The following is a 21,274-nucleotide window of genomic DNA, read 5'->3' as shown; positions in this document are numbered from 1 at the left end:
CCTCAAACCCATGACCAATGCAGTTAAAGCATGGATAGAACACACAGTGGAAACACTATCAGTTATGGAGCCAGAAACTGTTTTTTGCACTATATCGTGCATTTCCATAAATGTTTTTGCACGTTTCAATAAATCACTGCACCTATTTTCCATTTTCCTAGAAAAATATATGGAAATGAGGAGTGGCTCAAGGTATGTACTGTAGTACTCTAAGTACAGTAAATGTAAACAAATAGTGTTTTACAGTCACTGAAGTGTTTTAATTTTTTCTCCCCCAAAGTTTCTTGTTTGCTGTGTTCAGACTTGATGTGGTGTTGAATGTGTGATTATTGAAGCCATCACACTGATGCATGCCCAACAAGTGCCGTCTGCTTTAAAATTCATAATAGAGTTCCGGCATTGTATCATAAAAAAGATTTGCACATAATCAAAGAAATAATCATGAGGCGAACACAGCTATTTCTAGTACACCACCATTAGTAAGAGTGTGTATTAATATTTATAGTCTGCTTCACACTATTACATTTGCATGGCAATCTAGTTTCTAAAAATGGATAAAGGACATTTCCTCTAGATTTACAAAGCAGCAGTTGGAGCGATCTCATTACTGTGATAATGTTTACACACACTGTTTAAAACCTTCACTGTAACTCATTCTCAGAGGTTATTTCTTATTATGTGTTTTTATTTTTTGAGCTCTGGTTCATAAAAAATGACTCAGAATATAAACTAGGCATAAATATCTTAAAGGTTATTAAACATTACACGCGTCTCTTCGGGGTGTTTGTTTTCCGCACAGACATTTATGCACTGCATCTTTTTGTCAGCGTGTACCTATAGTACAGTATGTCAGACAGGATATGAGTTAGAGATGCTGCTTCTGTATGTGAGGGAGACAAAAAAAACAAAAAAAAAACAAGCACAGCGAAGAGGAAGCGAGAGCAGCAGAGAGATCAAAGACTGTGCTGGAGCCAGACTCTGTATCAAAAATGAGGTTGGAAGGCTCTCTCTCCTGTCTCCATCCAGTTCTCCCTGATCACGGACCCTGAGGAGAATAAACTCAATCCATGTTAAATTATAGATTAAGGCCCGGGTCTGGCTATGGCTTGGCAGCTGGCGGCTGAATACGCATCAAGCTGTACTGGGTTTTATACATTACTTCTGCTTCTACTGTTGCCTCACCTATTACAATCAACATCAAACACTCTCCACAGACCAATAAGAGGATTTAACAGAGGCTGTATGAATATGTAAAGAATCTCTATACAATGTTTCAGCTTCTGTTTTGAGGCTTTGCGGATGATTCAACCTTTATCGTTACTTTTCGGTGTTTTTCTCATTGGCAGTCTTTCATGTCACTTTGCTCTTTTACCTGAGACGATTTTGAAAGTGCAAGTTCGTCTTTTCTTATGTGCTGTCAAATATAAAAAGGTAAAAAGAGATATTGTTGCTCTCCATGTTGTTCTTCAGTATTCCAAAGAGACAGGGAAATCTCAAAGCCACTGCATATCATAAATACAGATGCTGTCTATTTCAGTCACATAAACTCTATTAATATCCATACGCACAAGAAAATCAAACAAAAACACTTTACTCTACTTTTTATGAAAGACATAAGAAATAAATGCAACTTGAAATTAGAAGCATTAATTTCCAAGTTTAATGACATTCAGGTAGCAGATGTGGACAGATGTTGTTTTGTTATCTGTGATGCTGCAGATATGCACAAGCAACGTGTTTGGGGTTTTATCAACAGTGAGAGAAGCCACACCTACAGTCATGTGAAAAACAATGTGTTAACAGGCCTGTATGGAGCCATGTGAAAAACTACATCCATGCTGATTTTCCATAAAAAATTAAGAGCGTATATAGCAGAAAACTGTTTCTTATCAAATGCAAAAACGGAAGTTTGGCAGTTTGCTGGTCTGGACAAATTAGATGTGTGTTAACACAATCTTCACAACACAAGGAATGGACGTCACAGAAAATTCACCATGAAGTCAGACTGTGCAGTGCTGCGAGAAACTGCAAAAAACCTCAGGGTCTACAGACCTCAGTTAGCGTCTGAAATGTTAAATTCCTAACAATTCAATACTCAGAGAACGAGCCCATCAGCCTGTTATGTTATGTTATTGTGATTCCATAGGATGTCTTATTGAAAAAATAAAACTAGTGTTGTAAAGCTTTCCCCATGCCCTTTCATTTGATATGTTACTCAATATTGTTTCTTAAAAAAAATTTCAAGGTTAACATTGTTACTGGACGCTAACAGCGACTGTCATGGTCAAATGCTTAGCCAACCTAGGTACTTAGCTCCCCCATGGCCTGGTATACTGATGTAAAGTTTGAAGATGATCCAAACCCAAACTGTGAGTTTTTACTTCAAGTTATTGCTGCTAAAACTGTTCCTACAGGCTAATGAATCATGGGGACTGCATGTTTAATTGATTCATAATCTTCCAGATCTCAGCTGCCTCAATGTGCTTCAGTGAAAGAGTGCATCAGCGTCATCCTTGGCCACATATGAAAGCACAGTGCATTGTCACATTAGGCATATTGTGTATATCATTTACAGTGGAGAATGTACTTGATGGATTATCATATTTATTCATGTATTTTATTTTATTTTTTTTGCCAATAGCCTTACAACAGTAACAATACATTCACATCATGGTGCTACTTCCTCCTTCTGAATGTCAGTAAACTTCACAATTGTCAGACGGTCTGATATAAAGAAGCAGCTACTGTAATTTTAAACAATAGCTATGACATAACTCTGGTTACATAAACACCAAACAAACAGTTTTCATGCCACAGAGTTTTATTCACAAAACCAGATGGAGACACATTTAAAACTTGCCTCTCCTTTTTGTCTGAAGTGAAACGCCGTCCTGTCTTCTCTAAGAATTTATTTTAGGGAATAATTATAAATATAGAGCCTGGTGTATGAAAAATAATGAATGTATCATTTTGGTACAGTTTGTGATCTAAAATAGAAATCTGTATCTGTTCTCGACAACAGTAGTGCAGTAGCAACATTTCGTATTTCCGTTGTAATACTTTCATGCAAAACAAATCTCATTGGGCAGTCGAAGGCATCGAGATAATGTCCAGCGTCAATATTAAATATGATGCATGCAGTTTCAACACAATCACCATGCATCGGCAAATAAATGAAAGCATAGTGTAAAGTGCCATGAAAGAGTATTTGCCCTATTCCTGATTTCTTAGTTTTAGTATTCCTCAGACTTAAATGTTTCAAACCATCAAACAAATTTCAATATTATAAAATTAGGAAAAGATAACCAGAGTAAATACAAAATGCAGTTTAAAAATAATGATTTCATTTACTAAAAGCCATCCGTACCTACCCAGCCGTATTTGAAAAATTAATTGGCTCCTAAGCAAAGTAGCTGTTTGTGCCACCCTTGGCAGCAGGACTTGAAATTAAGCATTTGTGATAGCTAGCAATGAGTCTTTCACATTGCTATTAAGGAATTCTGGCCCACTCTTCTTTGCAGAATAGTTTTTATTCAGACAGATTGTAGAGTTAGGATGCATGAAGAAAGCATCTCAATTGGATTTCAATTTTTTTTTTTTTTTTGGAGCCATTGGACTTGCTGGCGTGTTTTGGGTCACTGTCCTGCATTGTCTTTAGAGCACAAACTGATGGCTGGACATTCTCCTCCAGGGTTTACCAGAAGAATTCATGGTTCAGTCGGTTACAGCAAGTCGTCCAGGTCCTGAAGCAGAAAGCACCTCCGGACCATCACACTACTACCACCATGTTTGACTGTTGGCATGATGTGTTCTTTTCCTGAAATGATGGTTAGTTTTATGTCAGGTGTAATGGGACTCAAACCTTTTAAAAAAGTTCAACTTTTGCTTCATCAGTCCACAGAGTTTTGACAAATGTGAGCTCAGCTATGTCCTCTTCCTGGTCAGCAGTGGTTTTCTCCTTGGAGTTCTCCCATGGATGTCATTTTTGTTTAGTTTCTTTCTTATTGTTGAATAATGAACTCTGACCTGAAGTGAAGCAAGTGAGGCAAGTGAGGCCTGCGGTTCTTTAGATGCAGTTCTGGGTTCTTTGGAGTAATTTTGTTAGGAAGGTTCACCACTGTTCCAAGTTTTCTCAATTTGTGGATAGTGCTGTCCTTACCGCTGTGGTTCACTGGAGTCCTAAAGCTTTAGAAATAGCTTTGTAACCCTTTCCAGACTGATAGATATCAGTGACTTTGTTTCTCAGCTGTTGCTTTTTGAGGACTTTTAACCTACTTCACTTTGTCAAATAGGTTCCATTTAAGTGATTCCTTGATTCAACAGGTCTGGTAATCAGTTCTGGGTTTAGCTCATGAAACTGGACTCAGCTTTTTTCTTTTATATGAAAACGCGGTTAATCAAATTATTTTCATGATTTTCATTATTTTCAATGAGGCAGGCCATGACTTCACATAGATTAGGTTTGGCTAGCTTTTTTCCTTAATAAATGAAGTCATCATTTATCATTTCTTTGATTATCTGAAACATGTAAGTGTGACAAAAATACACAAAGCTTAGAAATCAGTAAGGGGGAAAATACTTTTCATGGCACCGTATATACTGTATGTACACAATCTGCTTTATGAAACTTCCAGTTGGATATTTTTCCATATTTTATATGTACAACACCGAAATCTTGTAAAGGCCATAGTACGGGCACTGAGGAGTCTTCTTTTTTAGCGAGAGTAAGACAAACTCATCCCACTGTGTGTAGTTTAAAGACAGTAAACAATAAAATTAGTAGCATACAGTTGGGGCACATGTAAAGAGAAAGTAGATCTAACACTGAACTGAACACATGGACATGGACTTATAGGCATTCATGTATTTTTCTCAATCAAGTGAGCATTCATTAAACATTTTATGAGACTGGAAATTAAACTATCCCGCTGCAATAAATTATTTTAAGACCCATTAAATAACTACCTAACCATGATATAACACAGACTCACACACACAGAGAGACACGTGCATACAACAAGCCAGCAGACTTTAAATTTTAACCCTGACCTCTTGTTTGAGTCTTTGACGCATATCTGCCTGTTTTCCCCCAGAAAATACACGTGTTGCACACAACAAGCGGCTGGCCAAAGAGTTCAATTAACCCACAAACACTGAAAATTACACCATATAGCCAAAGACTTGCAACTGAGGTACCACAGCCTTATCCAGAACACAATCATGCTCCAGTAAACATTCATAATGGCAATTTATATGATTTGTCACAGTGATTCTTTTTTGTTTTGTAAAGGCATTCCAATAGTTTTGGGATTTCTAACACAGTTCCCATTAAAAATATTATAATATTAAGAGACCTTCTTTGGTTTCTTATTCATCCTTCATTCTTATTCAATTCTCATTCATCCCATGACAAGCTCTCAGTTACATCTGAGAGCTGAGGGAGGTCTGAGGGAGTCTGACCAGTAGGGATAAAGCTCAGTCCTGAGTTTAACGTAGTGCTTGGGACACCTAGCAGATGAAAGCTGCTTTTCATTTACCAATAGTGGGTAGTGCATTTCTCATCAAATCAGAGGACATTTGAATGTTTTCAACTTAATGCAAAGCTTGCCAAACACTTAGCTTATTTTACTTCTTTCCTGCAGATGCTATGTTTCCATCTCCTTGTTTTCTCTGCATCTTTGATCCTAACTGCACTTTGACCCAAACACTGAGTTTTCGACTGGCTTCGCAGTTTCTCTAGACTCTAGGTTTTCATTGTTTTCTCCATCTTCTTCACCTGACTCAGTGTTCTGACCTGATTCTGTACTCTGATTAGACACCGAAGCTCTGCGTGTCTGCTGATAGGATGAGCAGAGATCCTGCCATTTCTTTCGATTGGCATCGATGCCATCCATCATTGGCTGTAACTTTCTGTTGAGTTTCAGCAGTGCCTGGAGAGAAAGAATGATATTAATAGTTTAATTACTATTACCTTTTCATAAGACCTAAATGCTTAACTTAAATCATAAAGGGTTGTCTGACCTGGTAAAGAGGTTTACAGATCCCATCAATCCATTCAAGCTGTAAGGCAGGTAGTTCATCTTTGCGATTGCGGTCAAAGATTGCCTAGAGAGAGATCTAGTTATATTAAGAAAATTGTGGAAAATTGTGTGACTGACTTTTAAAGCTTCCTTACTTACTGCTGGGATTAACTTAAGCTCTGACCTCTCCCTATCACCTTGCTCGAAGAATTCACTTGTAACCAGCTCTGCAACCTGTGCAGATCGAGGGAAACAAATTAGTTAACTCTAAAAATGATGTACCAGTTTGCTGTTAATAATGGCTTAAACGTACTTTGTTATTTTGTCCTTATTTTAATTTAAATTAAATGAGAAGAACAATTATCTTTCTATTAGTATGGTACTATTATGGGTCATGCTAACGCATCACATGCATTATTTTAGAAAAAAAAAACACATGCACAGGACTGTAAACTAAGCTTTGGAAATATAATTTGGTTGTGTATAAAAAAAATCAAATGAGTGTTTGTGTCCAAGTAAAATTAAGTAAATGGATTAGTGAGCTAATTTAATTTAATGAGAAAGCTCTAGGAAACATGCATCCTTGACCTAGATAGAACAACTGTATGGGTCAAGGATGCAAAAAAAAACTTTTTAAATGGCCTTTAGGAAGTGCCCTTATGCTCTTTTTGGAAAAGTCCCAAAGAAACTGAAGCGATGTTTGTGGCACTACCTTAGATGGATTTTTTAATCTAATCTATCCTCCAGTGTCCTGTACCTGTAACATATTCATGACATGGATATATTATAAGAATCCTCTTAATATAGCCATGGCTCAGGGCCACTAGGAAGCAAGTGCATATTCCGGAGTGTATGGAAAAGACCTTCTTTGGTTGTATTGCAATTATGTACTTCTTAGCATATATTGGGGAAAAAAAGAAGATGTATCACAATAAGGATTATTATAAATGCAGCTTCTAACAATATCACAATGCCCTGGTGTATAAGGTCATGTACACAACCTAGCATCCTTTCTGGCCATTCGGACCCATACATAGCAAGAGCAGCTGCGTTAATAATTACTATCAGTGATTAAAACATTAGCAGCCTGGATGAAGGGATAGTGAAAGGCTCAAACCTGTTTGGATATCTTCCAGGGACGAGTGACTGCACCCAGATCGCATGCTGTCATCAACATAGACCTGTTGATGACATTAAAGCTCATTTCCATCTCTTTTTTTTAAATTCAGTTATAGTTTGTGTTATTTTGATTTATTTGTATATAAATGTAGAAACCTGAGAACTTCTCTGTGTCCTTCATCAGTCCAGCTGAACTCTCCAGACAGAACATATTCAAAAAACTTGGTTCTGCGCCTTGCAATTAAAAGAGATAATCAAGGACAGAAAAAAAAGTTGAAGCACAATTTGTCCCCCTCCCCATCTTGGTAACCACCCAAGTGGAAGAGCTTTGTAATGACAAAAAATGTGAAAATTATTGTTCAGAATATGGTAATACATCCAATAATTTATAATGATGTATGTAAGTTTACAAGTCACAAACTATTTTGGCCTTGAATGCCGTGAGGAAAAAAAAGCAACACTTACTCAAAGTGCAAAGTAAGGTCTGTGGAGAGAATAGCCTGCTTCAATAGTTGCATCATGTTGCTGTACTCTTTAGAGCTTAGGTTTGCAAAGATATTGTGACCCTGTGAAATAAAAACACAATAGCATGCAATACAGTGGGTACACACGCAAAAGCAGACGAGGATGAGTAATAGTGGCTAAAATGTCTCCTTAAATCCAATGCACCGGTAAAGTCATTGCTCACTGTCAAAAGAAGCTCCCTTTAGAAATGTTAATTAGCAGCGTGTTTGGACTTTCTCTGTCCGCTGCTAAAAGAAATCGATAAAAAAACACGGATCCCAATGATCAAACTGATTTTCACCTGAGACAAAGCAGCCTCTCGACTTTACTCGAACTCTTTAAACAGTGGCTTTCTGTTAGCCTAATGGTCTCAGTCCAACACTTTTAAATTGAATGAAGTCTGTGCATTTGTGTTTTCTGTTATTTTGAATGTGTTTTCTTGCTGAGCTGATGTTTAGTTTAATCTAAAGGGACAGAAATTGCCGACTAGCCTCAGGCCATAGCATGTATTACTGATCCACAATTGAGCTGATTAAATAACATTTCAAAAATACACCAATGTCTGTCCTTGATTTTTTTTTTTGACTCTGGTATTTTCGTTTCATATTCAAACCGCTATCTATAAGAAAATAAAGAAAAAAATATTAATTTATCTATCTAACTGACACCATATGACGTTATTTATTCAAATTAATCATCAAGATTTCATTAAGGATTAAGTAAATATTATTTTCTTTTATCAGTTGGAAGTTACAGAACCTTGAACAAGGAAAGCAAACTATTAAGATAAAAAAAAGAAACCTCTGCAAAAACATAAGAATTACATGGAATTTATCAAAAAATAGAAAAATATTAGCCTGACCTCACTTTGCAGGATCATGACTGCATGGTTGAAGTGATGATGCTCCAGGGTGGCTGATGTCCCGTAAAGCAGGGCCAGAGCAGAACCTGTCCTGCAGGAACAACAGAGTAGTTACACTTCTCTGCATTAACAAGACACCAGTTCCAAAATCCACAGGCCTCTGTGGCGTACTTAGCTTGAAATGCATTGTTGGTGCCTCTGTGGTCTAAGTCATGGCACAAACAGCCAACCATCAGTGCCAATATCTCTGCATCTGACAGGACATCCTGGAAACTTGCTGTCTACACAATGCAAAGCAGATGGCCACATTCTTACTGAGTAATTTTAAATCTATTCTGTTTCATTTATTTTAACTAAATATTTAACGTACTTTTATAGGATATTTTGCATCAGTTAGGATAGGATAGGACATAGAAGCAACCCTAAGCAATAAGAGACCAAATCCACCACCATATGACTTCTTAGAAATACCTTGGATATACCTCTTAGAAATTTTTATATAGTTTATTCCATAGATCTATCTATTTGTGGGCATGCAAAACAACTTTACATCATTGCTTCTGTAAGATATACATCTGACTTTTTTTGCTCTATGTTAAAATTTACCGTGATCATAACGAACATGCACTGCGACACATTGAAAGCATGCCTCCAGTTATGGTATGCCACAGTTCGATAGTTCTTCCTCACAGTCAGAAGCCAGCGGCACAAAACCTACAGACAGATATACAGAAGGTATGATCATGTTTATGTATGGATGGATAAACATATTACAGGGCACATTTCATGGCCTTACCTCATAGTCAATTTTAAACTTTTGGACAACACCAAGTTCCAGAAACATCCTGAGAGAAGCCGTGATCATGGCGTCGTTGTCCAATGAAAAGTCGTTGAAGTGAAACTCATCAATGCCTAACTCACTGCTCAGGGGGATCTTGGCAGCCTTAGGGGGAGAGGACAGTGCTGTCAGTCACAGAGTGCCACTGAAGGATGACAGCATAGGCAAACAGCCTTCCGGTTTACGTTGCACCTTTATCTACTGACACATTTCACTATTTTCCTGATGTTGGTATAGTGCCTTTATGCATTATATAATGTTTTTATTTGATTAGTTCTGAGGATTACCTTCAGTCTGTCAACTTCCACCTTGGAGCAGGTAGCGTGATAGGACAACATCTGAAAAACAGAAAATAATGCAAAACACTGATGTATTAAAAAAAAAAAAACTGTCCCAGATAGTGAGGTGATGTCATGAGGGGATGGCCTAAATAACATAAGACTAGCTCTCTAATGTACACTCACTGCTAAAAAAGATAATTAATATTTACCAAGAGTGTTGATGTTTTTTATCTGTATTCACCGTCCTATGTAATCAGATCAAAGTAAATATGTATCTGCTTTTAAAGCCAATTTGTTGCTATATTTTGGCGTCTCTAATCACAAAAAAATCCATCAGGTGATGAAAGAAACATCAAAGATTGTGTGACAGAAATACAGCTGTGTTTGTTGTCCTTGATGAAAACTGAGCAGACCTGCACGTGTATTTATCATTAATAATTTAAAAGCAACTAAAATATTTATGGTAAAGAAGAGGAATCATGTTTTCTGAGGATAATGTGACTGCTCAGGTTAGATACTGGGCACTGGAAAAGAACGCAGACTGAGACACCAATGAATGTAAAGAGCCTCTGCTAAGATTAGCAGTAACAGTGGTGACACAGCATTTTTCTGGAATCGATAATTTCTCATACAGGTAGTTTGAATTCATTTTACCGTGTGTCCTAAAATATGTTTTCATTTCAGAGTAATGTCACTGAAAATTATTATTTTTTCCCGTATATACCACATATTTCTAATACTGCTCCCAAATTGCTTAGTAATTTGTAATATCTTACAGTTTTGGAATTGTAAGATTTAGCATTAAGTTTATTGAAGTTTGCTTTTTTCCCACAATAAATATAGACCCATTTATGAATAAGAGTTGATTGGATTATTGCTACAGCTTATATTGTTATTGATACCATTGACCATAGTATTTTACTGCAGAGATCAGAACACACTGAAAGTATTAAAGGAATCCAGCTCTGCAATAGCGCGACTCTATCTGATAGATTCCAATTTGTGTGTGTAAATGGAGAGTTACACATAAAAGTTAGTCATGGAGCTCCACAGCGTTGCATGCTGGTATCAATACTTTTAATATTTTACATGCTTCCCTTAGGCTGTATATTTAGAAGACATTACAGATATTTCCATTGCTATGCAGATGACACTCAGCTTTATTTACTCATTCACACTGTCCTGAATCTCTAAAATTAGCAATATTCTGTTTCAAAGTGATGCTGAAAAGCTACTTCATGCACTTATCTAATACTATTACTCTTGTAATTCATTATTTTCAGGGCACTCTAAAAGCTCCCTGAAAAACCTTCAGTTGATCCAAAACAAGAGTACCGACAGGGACCAGAAAGAGAGATCATATATCTCCCATATTAGTTTCTCTTCACTGGCTCACTGTTAAATTTAGAATAGAATTAAAAATAAATTTCCTTACATACAAAGTAATCAGGTAAATGTAAATAGAAGGTAGTAGTAAATATACATCAAATTACAGTACCATATTTTCCTAACAGCTCACCTTTCTATCAGGCTGCTGGCCTACTTTTTATTTGTAGAGTTTCTAAAAGTAGAATGGTAGGCAGAACCTTCAGCTTTCAGGCTCCCTTTTTCCTTCGTACTCTTATAAAATGCTTCCTTATTTAGGGTTGTGTGATTGATGGGGTTTTCTTTCTAATTTTGTTGGGTCTTTACTCTTACTTTGATGCAACTATAGTTGTGAACTTGCACTATATAAATAAAATTGATTTGAATTGATATCAGATTATACTACCCATTTGATAGACTGGTAACTTATGTAAACCACCACTCTCCTGTGTCAACTAGAAAGGCTTCAGCTCCTCTGCAACCCTAGTTAGAGAACTGGTTAAGAAAATGGATGGATGGATTACATGGAATCATCAAAACATAAAAGAAAACATAAAGTAAAGCGCTGTACAAATACAGGCCATTTACCATAAAAGAAAACTGGCACATGACAAAAAAAAAGAAATTACTGTATAGAAAAAGATACATAAATATCTTTTATCCTCCAGAGAGACATAGAGTGATGGATAGAAGAACAGGCTTACATCCAGTGCTACAGACTGTTTAGCCCATGTCTTCTTAACTTGATTGTACATCATTGTGTTGTTGATTCCAAGGCCACAGAATATCACAAATGCCTGCACACAAACAACAGGCCAGAGGAAAAATATGAAACATGAAAAGAACCTGCGGATCTACAGTGTCACAGTGCAGACCAAACAGAAGGTTGCTAGTGTAGCTTAACCTCAAATAGCCTCTGATCTGCATCATCGAAGGTCTTCCTGTCCAGGCGGTTCAGAATTTGTGCAACCCCTGTGGAAAATATACATAAATCATGACTATAACATGAGGACTCGTTTCCAGTGAAACAAAACTGATTATTTTCTGGTTCACTTACCAATTATCTGGTGAGTTCGATTCCAGATAGGAACACATAACACTGATCTGATATGAAACCCTGAAGCTTGATCTGCCTGCAAAGAGAGAAGCCATTTTTTACTTTTTTGGGGGGGGGGGGAACTGATATTCTTGCAGTGATAACAACGGTGCAAATGACTCATATTATCTGACTGTTTTTTAAATAAAAGCCTCAGATCTGATAAATACACTACACTGTGTATACCTCAGCATCAAAGCGTGGGTCCTGGCACACATCACTGATGTTAACAGGCAGTCCTGTTGAAGCCACCAGCTCAGCAATACTGTTATTGATTAGCCAGTCAGAACAGGATAACTTCTCCATGCTGATGTGGGCACTATTACAAAGAGGAAGCAACAGTCAAACATTAATATACAGAAACACTGACTACAAATTTTATCACAGTGAAATGCAAGTCTTCTTTTAATGTTAATCATATTTGTGTTTATTTTAATTCTGCAGTAGTGATCTATGAGCAAAATCTCCTTAACCTGATGTCACGGTCCACATTGCACAAAGGAGACATGAGTTCAAATGTCTTTGAGAACTTCACAACCTATGAGAAAAATCATATATGACTGCAATCAGAAATAAAGTCATTCAGCAAATTAAAAAAAAAAAGGTTATAATGACTTTGGTTTAGTTATACACTGAAAATCAAGCAGCTGATGAATCTGTGAGGAAATGGGAAAAGAAAGGTCTCACAGGTGAGTCAATGTCCTCCAGAAGAAGCACAGAGCAACGTTCACACTGCAGCAGAGTCAGCGCTCGCTGCATGATCTTCCTGACAATCTTTTCCAGGTCGGTCTGTTCCTCAAACAGGTCATTGACCACCTCCAGCAAAGCCTGTAGCAGCAACAATAAACACCGTAACTTCATTTGTTCATTACACAAACATATTTCCACATTCCTGATAGAATATCACGCTGCTGAAGTTAATGTAAGCCTAACTTGTGAAAGGCAAGCATACAGCATGTTAATGTGTTTTGGAGTGATTATTGTGTTCAGTTATGTTTTTGTAAAAGCACAGTTTAAAACTTCTCACCCTGCTCCTTTCATACTCCTTGCGAGACTCTGAAAACAACTTAGCATTGGAAATCGATATTCCACAGAATGGTAGATACATCTGCAGCACCTGAATGAAAACACAAAAAAGTGGAGAAAGGCATGCACAATGTCTGCATGACATAAAGCCAAATAAGAGAACCAGAAAGAGTAAATGCGCATACAAAGATCATGATGGAGTCAGCTGCTTCTCAGTGCAAATTTCTCTCAAATAGATTTGCTGTTAATGAAGTACTGATTCAGAGAAAGAGACTTAGTAAGACATCAAAGGCCTTAAAATGTCTGGACAAGCTGCCGGATGAAGCTTTTTCTCCTCCCTATTTTTACAGTCTTTGTTGCTGAAAAATAGTTTCTGAGGTTGCTCTGCCAAAGTTATATTTAGTGCTTTGTTTTATATACACTTGAAAAAGAAGCTTAAATCTCTCACAGCTTCTTTGAAGTTGAGCGTTAGAGCATACTATACGGATTCACAATGTATTTATTTCCACAAGTTTTTTCTGCCACCTTGTGGATGAATTTGTCAGTGCAACTGGTCTGCACGCAGAAGCAAACTTGTGATTTTTACAAACTGCAAATATCAGCATTGATGCAGTTTTTTGTTTTTGTTTTGTTTTTACCAAACCCTCCAATCTCCAGGATGTACGAAATATTATTGTCTCGTCAGCAAACTCTGAGAATTAAATTGTACTCATAAGCAGCGGAGCCGTAAATGAAGCTATAACACACATATATTCTAGTAAGCCCATTTCAACTGGAACAGGGAGCAACTGAAAGTAACACTTTTCTTACTGTGTGTATGCACAGGCGAACGTATTTAATGCTCCACGCTTGAGTAAAAGCTTGACCTCTTCTCTTCCATTTTCTTGTGTTTTGATTCCAAGGGAACACTTTACCCCTCTCCGCAGCCATTAAGATGCAAATTACAAACAATATTTCCAGTTGCATGGCAAGTGTTAGTGTTGGGTGGTGGGGTAGACGATGCACCAGTTAAATTTAACTCCCTCGTTAAATGCCCTTAATGGCGCGATAAGTAATATTGAAGAAGATGAATATGAATGTGAAGCCCGCTGGTACGACAGGCGAATGATTTTCTTCTCTTCAGCATAACAGAGCCTCACCTTCTCGTCATCCTCAGTAAATGGGGTGCCGATTGGATTTTTGTTAATAGCTTGTACAACACCTATGACTTCTCCATCACTGTTGCAGATGGCCATACAGAGGATGGACTGAGTCTTGTACCCGGTCAGCTTGTCAATCTCATCACTGAAGCGGTGATCCTGGAATTGTGGTTATATAAACATACAGGCTATTACATATTTATTGACTGGAGTCCACATTAAAAAACACACACACACATCCCAGCTCTACATTCCTTCACCATATGCGCGTTTGTCTCGTAAAGCCTATGATAAAGCATCCGCAGCGTTTAGGTCTGACTCTTGGGCTTGTAAATTTGAGCCTCTGTTGATTGAAACTGTTTTTACTATAAGCAGAGAGACTCTTGTACCCCTCACTGGCACGTACCTATGCTGCTGGAGTAGTAGATCGCATGTTTCCTTAGTTTCCCAAGCAGCCCAGGGCGATGATATAATGATGTGGTGCTCAAGTCTAGCATATAATACCAGATTTAGTTTGTGGGGGGAAAAAATATAGTGATTGGTTTTCCTTTTCTTTGACTATTGTATTTTTTGTATCCAAAAGAACCTGCATTTGGTATTCGGAACGACGTGCGCAGTTGAAGTTCTGAGGAGTGGGATAGTTTTGCCAACACCTGAATACCTCTGCTGGCAAAAACCAAAACAAAAAAGTCCCATTACTTTGAAAAAGACACACATTTGTGGATGCTTTTAACTTGGGAATGCAGCTGAAGGTGGACCTGAAACCTGATGTGTATTGCAGAAATTTTTCTTTTACTACTACAAAACTCGGGTCCAATACCCGACATCATCATGTACTGATATCCGCCAGCTTAAATGGACGCACATAAATTAAGAATACAAATTCTATTGATCATAACGGTGTACACTTTACCTCATATGCGTTTGAGATGTTTACAGTCTCCCCGTGCTCTGCCACATATCCAATGATACCTTTCCCCCATGGCACTTGCACTTCATTGGAGTTAAGAGTGCTAGATGATGGTCTGACTGTAGTGCCTGAATGCACATCAAAGAACTTGGAAACCAGAGTCCTCTTGTGAGGGGGTCCTTCAACGAGGAAAAGCGAACACCTGTCTGCATCCACAAGAATGCAGACATTGATCAGGATTTTATAACTCAGATTTGTTAAGTCCAACTCGTTGGAGATATCTTTCACGAGCTCTAAGAAAAACTCCCTCTCGTTGGTTTCTTTAAGTCTGTATTTATAGTCAATGGCGCTGGATGCGTACTGAGGCACATTGACCCTGGACTCCAGCAGGGCGCTCAGGATGTGCGCGGTAGTGGGAGGCAGTGAACTGGCTTTACGCAGGAGCGCACGGCGCCTCATGCTGGACTGGGACTCGTGTTCGCTCAAACTCACGTGCTCGTCGTATGTCCAGTGTGCAGTGGTGGCTTTGGACCGAGCAAAGTTCCGTCGCAGCTCCATGTGGGACGATCTGCGCCGGAGTCCGTCAGCACTGGTCGGCCACAGTGGGTCCATGGCAGCGCCCCGCTTCTCCTCGACAGAGGACACTTTCGACGGCTGATGCTCCTTCAACCACCTGCTAACCTGGTCACATTTGGCTTTCCGAACGAGATACTCCTCGAACAGATCCGGGTGGCAATCCAAAAACGCCTCTATATCCGAGAAGTCAAACGCTGTCATAGTGAAAGCAGCTGTGAAGACCAAATGAGATTCTTAAATGTAACAGAGCAGGAGTTAGATGGGAGTGAGGGAGTGAGGCAGCTACATTCGAGCTTCACAGAGAAGTGATGAGCTCAAAACATTTTTATATGCATTCCTAGTATGACCCAGTATAGTTCCCCTTGTTCTCCCCCAAAATACAGGCAGCAGAAGTGGTCAAATAAATTCACTTTTCACAAGAGACGAGCTACAGCTGTCCGTCAAACGAGAGATTGAGCTGTTTCTCTGGGGATTTCTGTGGAATAGTATGCAGAGGTGTGGAAAAACACAGCGCCTATTCTCCCCAGCAATAAAAAACAGAAAAAAGAAAAGACAACTGCAGGGCAGTGTCTTTAGTGCCTCTCTTTATTCTGTACCACCAGAGACACTCAGCTCACCATAAAGTCAGTGATGTTTCAGTTACATTTACAGGAAAAACGCTGTTTTTAATGTACATTTAAATAATGAAGCTGTTTGAACAGATGGCCAAAGTAAACATGCACATTGTATTTTAAATGTGATGGATGGATGGATGGATGGATGGATGGATGGATGGATGGATGGATGGATGAATAGATAGATAGATAGATAGATAGATAGATAGATAGATAGATAGATAGATAGATAGATAGATAGATAGATAGATAGATAGATAGATAGATAGATAGATAGATAGATAGATAGATAGATAGAGCTCTGACTTGCTTTATGAACAGCTCTGAATAACTCAAGGGCACTTGCCTCCCAGCTAACAGAATGTGACTGAATAGTTGGAGAATGAAATGAAAACATTTAAATAAAATCTGTTAATTTACCACATTTTTTCCCCAAGCAACTCTATGCAAATGAGGAAAAAATGGTGTAATTTTATTTACAGTTTTTCTCAAATGCTAAAACACATTTCACAAACGTTACCACCAGGTCCCCCAATGTCCAAACACAACACCCTTCTCTAAAGCTACATAAACACAACCACACCTTCCCACTGCAAAACTCAAACTCCCACACCAAGAGAGCAGCTCGAAGCTGTCAAAACTGTAAACACTATACACAGCATTACACACTACAGCAAAACAATTGAAAACACAATGCTCAATTTGTGAGAAGGTTCTTTGTTTCATAACTGCCAATGCATATTTTAGAAACTATACAGTAACGGATCGTCGTAGATCTCTGCAGAGGATTAGGCATTTAGATTTGTGAGTTTCATATGAGTAGTATAAATCTATAGAAAATCCTGCATGTACGTACACTACTGTAACACAACTCAATGCAAAAACAGAATCTAATGCACACAACAGTAATCTTGAAAACATGAACAGGGTGTGAAGTTTTTTTATTTACGTTATTCACACCACACACACACCACAATCACTGTGCGGCATCATGTCGCTGAGCTGTTGCTCGCATCTCGTCCGTAATGATGGTGCGAGGTTGTCTTGCTCTCCCTCCTGGACCTTCTCCTCTCCCATGTTGGCCTTCTCCTCTTCCTCGTTGGTCGCTCCTCTTCCTCCTCTCATTTGAACTCCTCTTCCTCATTGGCCTGCTCCTCTTCTTCCAGGGCCAGCTCTTCTCCCTCCTCTGCATCAAATTCCTCTTCCCCTGACTCTGCCTTCATCCATTGTGTTTGTTTGGAACCTTCAGCATACTGTGCACTCTGAACTTGCTTTTACATGTGGGTACAGCATTAGCAACAAGTGTCTTCAATTTTGAGTCATTGTGTGTAGTGAATGACGCCAGGTGTGTTCCCTGTGTTCAAAGATTGGTGACTGTGGCAAGCATTTTGCATCACATGGGCTTTCATTTGAGAATATGAGCAGAGTTGTTTTGCAACATGTGTTTTAGCAAGGAAAAATGTGTTTAGATTTATGAGTACAGAGGGTTGTGTTTTGTGAATTGTGTCTTCATGTGACATGTGTTTATGGTACTGGAATATGGTGGCTACATTTAGTAAATGTGTTTAGACTACTGGTCATTTGGGTTACAGGATTGGCTTTTGTGTTTTAACATTTGAGAAAAACTGTAAAACAATTTTCATTGTACTGACAAATGCACCTATGTTACCTTGGAGTCTCACGCACACACACACACACACACATGCACACAAGCCCACACACTGTGCTCTGTGATTGTGAAATGTGTGTGTGTGTGTGTGTGTGTGTGTGTGTGTGTGTGTGTGTGTGTGTGTGTGTGTGTGTTTCCTGAAACATGAAATTAAAGAAAAATTCTCCCGAGCTGTGAGCTTTGAAGTGTGAGTTCACAGGTTCATCTTTTTTTCTTTCATCCTTAGCTCACATGAAAGAAACATCATGGATGTCTTCATAAGTCCTTTCAGAAAGCTTATAGTCCGCCAACAAGACAAGGACGGATTTGTAACTGGGCACTGAAGACGAGTGCAAGAGTCAGTGTGTGTGTGTCTGTCTTTCAACCATCAACACATTCTCTTTTTTCAGCAGTTAGAAAGTAACATTTTTATTTATTTAGTTTTGTCGTTTTGCCTCTGTACACCACTAAATCTGATTTTAAGTCATTATCCATTTCCCACCGTGAAGTGTTGTTTGAGCAGGGAATATAGCCCTGTGCACTTCTCATTTAATCAGCAGCCACATCATCAATAAACACCAGTGATCCGGTTCCACTGGCAGCCATATATGCACATGTCACCATGTTTGTCAAACCATTAGCTTTTTCTTTCCTTCTCCATACTTCTCTTCTCCCATTATTCTAGTACAGTTTAGTCTTTGTTTCATTTGTCAGATAATGCAGCCTCCTTTATCTGGTTTTTGGCAAAGTCTAACTTTTTACTGAGTGTAAACAGTGGTTTGCATCTTGCTGTAAACCAATCTCTGTGTTTCCATTCATGAAGGCATTTCTTGGTTGCAGACTTCCTCGCTTTTAACTTTGAACATTTTTAACTTTGTTAGATGTTATTAAGTTTTCTGGCTGTAATTCTAAGACCTTATCTGTTTGCACTGAAGCTGAATTTTGTTTGTGTCTGATTGTGCTGTGTTTGCAGGGTAAGATAGCTTAATAAAATTGCTAAAAGCAATATTACTACAACATAATTGGCACCGCAAAGCTGATGAGACCTGACAGTCTTTAGCTTCACTTGTGGCTTTCAGAGGTTAGAAGGTGAAGTTTAATTTCTGCTCTCCTTTAACAGGTTTTGACCAGTGAGGTTATTTTTTTGTGAAGTCAGTCTTTTTCTGACAAAGTTGTATTTTTACTCAGTTGTATAAAGCATTTGTATTCTATTTTTATCCTATTGTATATTTTATTCTATTTATTCTACTGTATATAGTATTTTATTTTATTCTATTCTGTACAGTTGTGTACAGTATTTTTATTCCTATTGTATTCTAATTTTTGCTATATAACTTTTGCACTGTCCACTTCCTGCTATGACAAAACAAATTTCCCACATGTGGGACTAATAAAGGTTATCTTATCTTATCTTATCTTATCTTATCTTATCAACAAATGTCACATGATGACAGTGGTGAGCTAATTTTTCACAATGTGTCTGAAGTTCTTGGCATGAGAGCTACAGACAAGGCTGGTTTCCTGTTGTTGTTGCAAATCATCCACTAACTGTCAACTTCCATCTGCACAATAACCTAATATTAGGGAAAGCACTGCAGCTGCACATTTATAATGCAGCAGCGGGAACTATAATCCGGAGAGAGAGCGGCAGCTCTGCTGGGCCAGAGCAGGGTAATTGGTTACTGGACTTAGCTTATGCTGCTTGATAGGACTTGCATGTTTTGCTGAGACTTTGGACAAGGTCTCTTGAGAATCCCAATTAAAAAGCAGAATGCAGAATGGGTCTTGTGAGTTAACAAACAAGGTTTGCTGCTTGGAAAGCAGTCCAAATCGCGTTCAATAAAAGGCAGCCGCACGCATTGATTGAAAAACTGGTATTTTAATGCAATTTTCAGGTTTCTGGATTTAGTGTATCTTCAATAAACTTCTTACTACTAGGCATAAAAAAGACCCTGCATGAATAATAGAGTGTTTGCAGTGGTTCAAACCATTTTTGTTGTTTTATTTGAGAGTTGGTCTGGTCTGGAAAGGTCTCTCCCATAATTTTCACATATTAAGCAAATCTGGATCCAGTAACATCTGAATGGGAATCTAATGCTGTGGCCTTTTGGTCACTGTGCATAAAGGCAGAGCATATCACAGCAGCTTTAAATGTAATATGCCTATGTTTTGTAGTTACTTATTTAGCCATAAATATTTTATGTTACATAATAAAGAAACATTTTCAGGGGGTTTAATATCATAAATCTTGTTTTCAAATTAAAAACGAATGTAATTGTTTTGGGGACAAGTGTGAAAAGGAAAATTGAAGGATGATATCAATTTGCTATCATTACACATGAAAGAGCTGGCTCAGCAGGAATAAAAGTTTTTCAATCACCTTTATTTCTTTAACAGGAAGTAAGTGCAGGAATTTACAAGGAAATACCACGTATATGGTAAAACAGCAGTGTGTACAATTCTAACAAGGCTGGCAGTCAATATTTGGTATAATCCAAACACAGCCTGGACTCTCTTAGGCAAAGTTTCATGTCATTTCTTTAAAGTCTTCAGAAATAGTTCCCCAGGCTTCTTGAAGGACATTCAAAGCTCCTCTTGGATGTTGGCTGCGTTTTTGTTTTGTTCTCTGTCAAAATGATCCCACACTGCTTCAATAATGTTGAGGTCTGAGCGCTGGGGAGGCCTTTCCATGACTCACAGTTTAATTGTGTGTTATTCCATCCTGGTATGCTTTTATTGCATTAACAGTGTGTTTGGCATCATTGTCATATTGAAAAAAGAAGCTGTTGCATAGTGGATGAAAATCTGTCTGTACTTTTCTGTGTTCATAATTCCATCAATTCCATCAAGTCCCCAACAACACTTCCTGAAATATTTCCCCAAACCATGATGGAGCCTCCACTGTGTTTTGTACACAGTCACTGTGGTATCGCTCTCCTGATCTCCTCTGTACATATTGATAACAATTTAAACTTGAATCAAATCTTGATCCATCTAACCATCAAACTGGTTGACACAAATTTTCTGTGCAGTTCTTGTGTAATCTGACATACCTGAGTCTTTCCTTAAGAAAGCTTAATGACAGCCTCCCTTCCACTGAGCCCATTTCTTATGAGACAGTAGTTGAACCTAGTGAACAGTAGGTGGATCAAGGGCCAAATGCATCACTCAGATCCTGCCTGAGTCTTTGCTGGATATTTTTTTTCCTATTCCTTAAGGACATGAGATTCAGATACTGTTGCCTGTTATGTGTAGACATAACACTGGTTAATCCCC

The 21,274-nt window shown here is 38.2% G+C and overlaps 1 protein-coding gene across 1 annotated transcript; it reads right to left on the bottom strand.

Annotated features, from left to right (window-relative positions):
* Positions 1–3,957: 3,957 nt before the first annotated feature.
* On the bottom strand, positions 3,958–16,101 carry pde11al (phosphodiesterase 11a, like). Its single transcript, XM_085292332.1, has 20 exons — positions 15,164–16,101; positions 14,251–14,409; positions 13,113–13,202; positions 12,773–12,913; positions 12,559–12,623; positions 12,272–12,404; positions 12,047–12,122; positions 11,894–11,961; positions 11,694–11,786; positions 9,631–9,681; positions 9,302–9,448; positions 9,112–9,219; positions 8,677–8,786; positions 8,506–8,596; positions 7,605–7,705; positions 7,296–7,373; positions 7,138–7,201; positions 6,180–6,254; positions 6,022–6,105; positions 3,958–5,930 (listed from the first exon to the last, which is right to left on the bottom strand). Exons 1-20 carry the CDS (start codon positions 15,935–15,937, stop codon positions 5,685–5,687), a joined length of 2,754 nt encoding a protein of 917 aa, XP_085148458.1. The 5' UTR covers positions 15,938–16,101; the 3' UTR covers positions 3,958–5,684.
* Between the last annotated feature and the right edge of the window lie 5,173 nt (positions 16,102–21,274).

The sequence above is a fragment of the Mchenga conophoros genome, linkage group LG11, assembly GCF_057382185.1.
Source record: "Mchenga conophoros isolate Kocher_MC1m ecotype Shallow Benthic linkage group LG11, M_conophoros_male_GT1.1, whole genome shotgun sequence".
NCBI lineage: Eukaryota > Metazoa > Chordata > Actinopteri > Cichliformes > Cichlidae > Mchenga > Mchenga conophoros.
The sequence above is the reverse complement of the archived record's forward strand: the minus strand, read 5'-3'. Positions and strand labels throughout refer to the sequence as shown.

Excerpts from the sequence above, each read along its gene's own strand:
- pde11al (XM_085292332.1), bottom strand. The coding sequence starts at position 15,937 with ATGACAGCGTTTGACTTCTCGGATATAGAGGCGTTTTTGGATTGCCAC. Across the intron at positions 11,962-12,046 it reads TCGAACTCACCAGATAATTG|GGGTTGCACAAATTCTGAAC; the intron begins GTAAGTGAACCA and ends TATTTTCCACAG. Across the intron at positions 7,374-7,604 it reads GACCTTACTTTGCACTTTGA|GCGCAGAACCAAGTTTTTTG; the intron begins GTAAGTGTTGCT and ends TTTAATTGCAAG.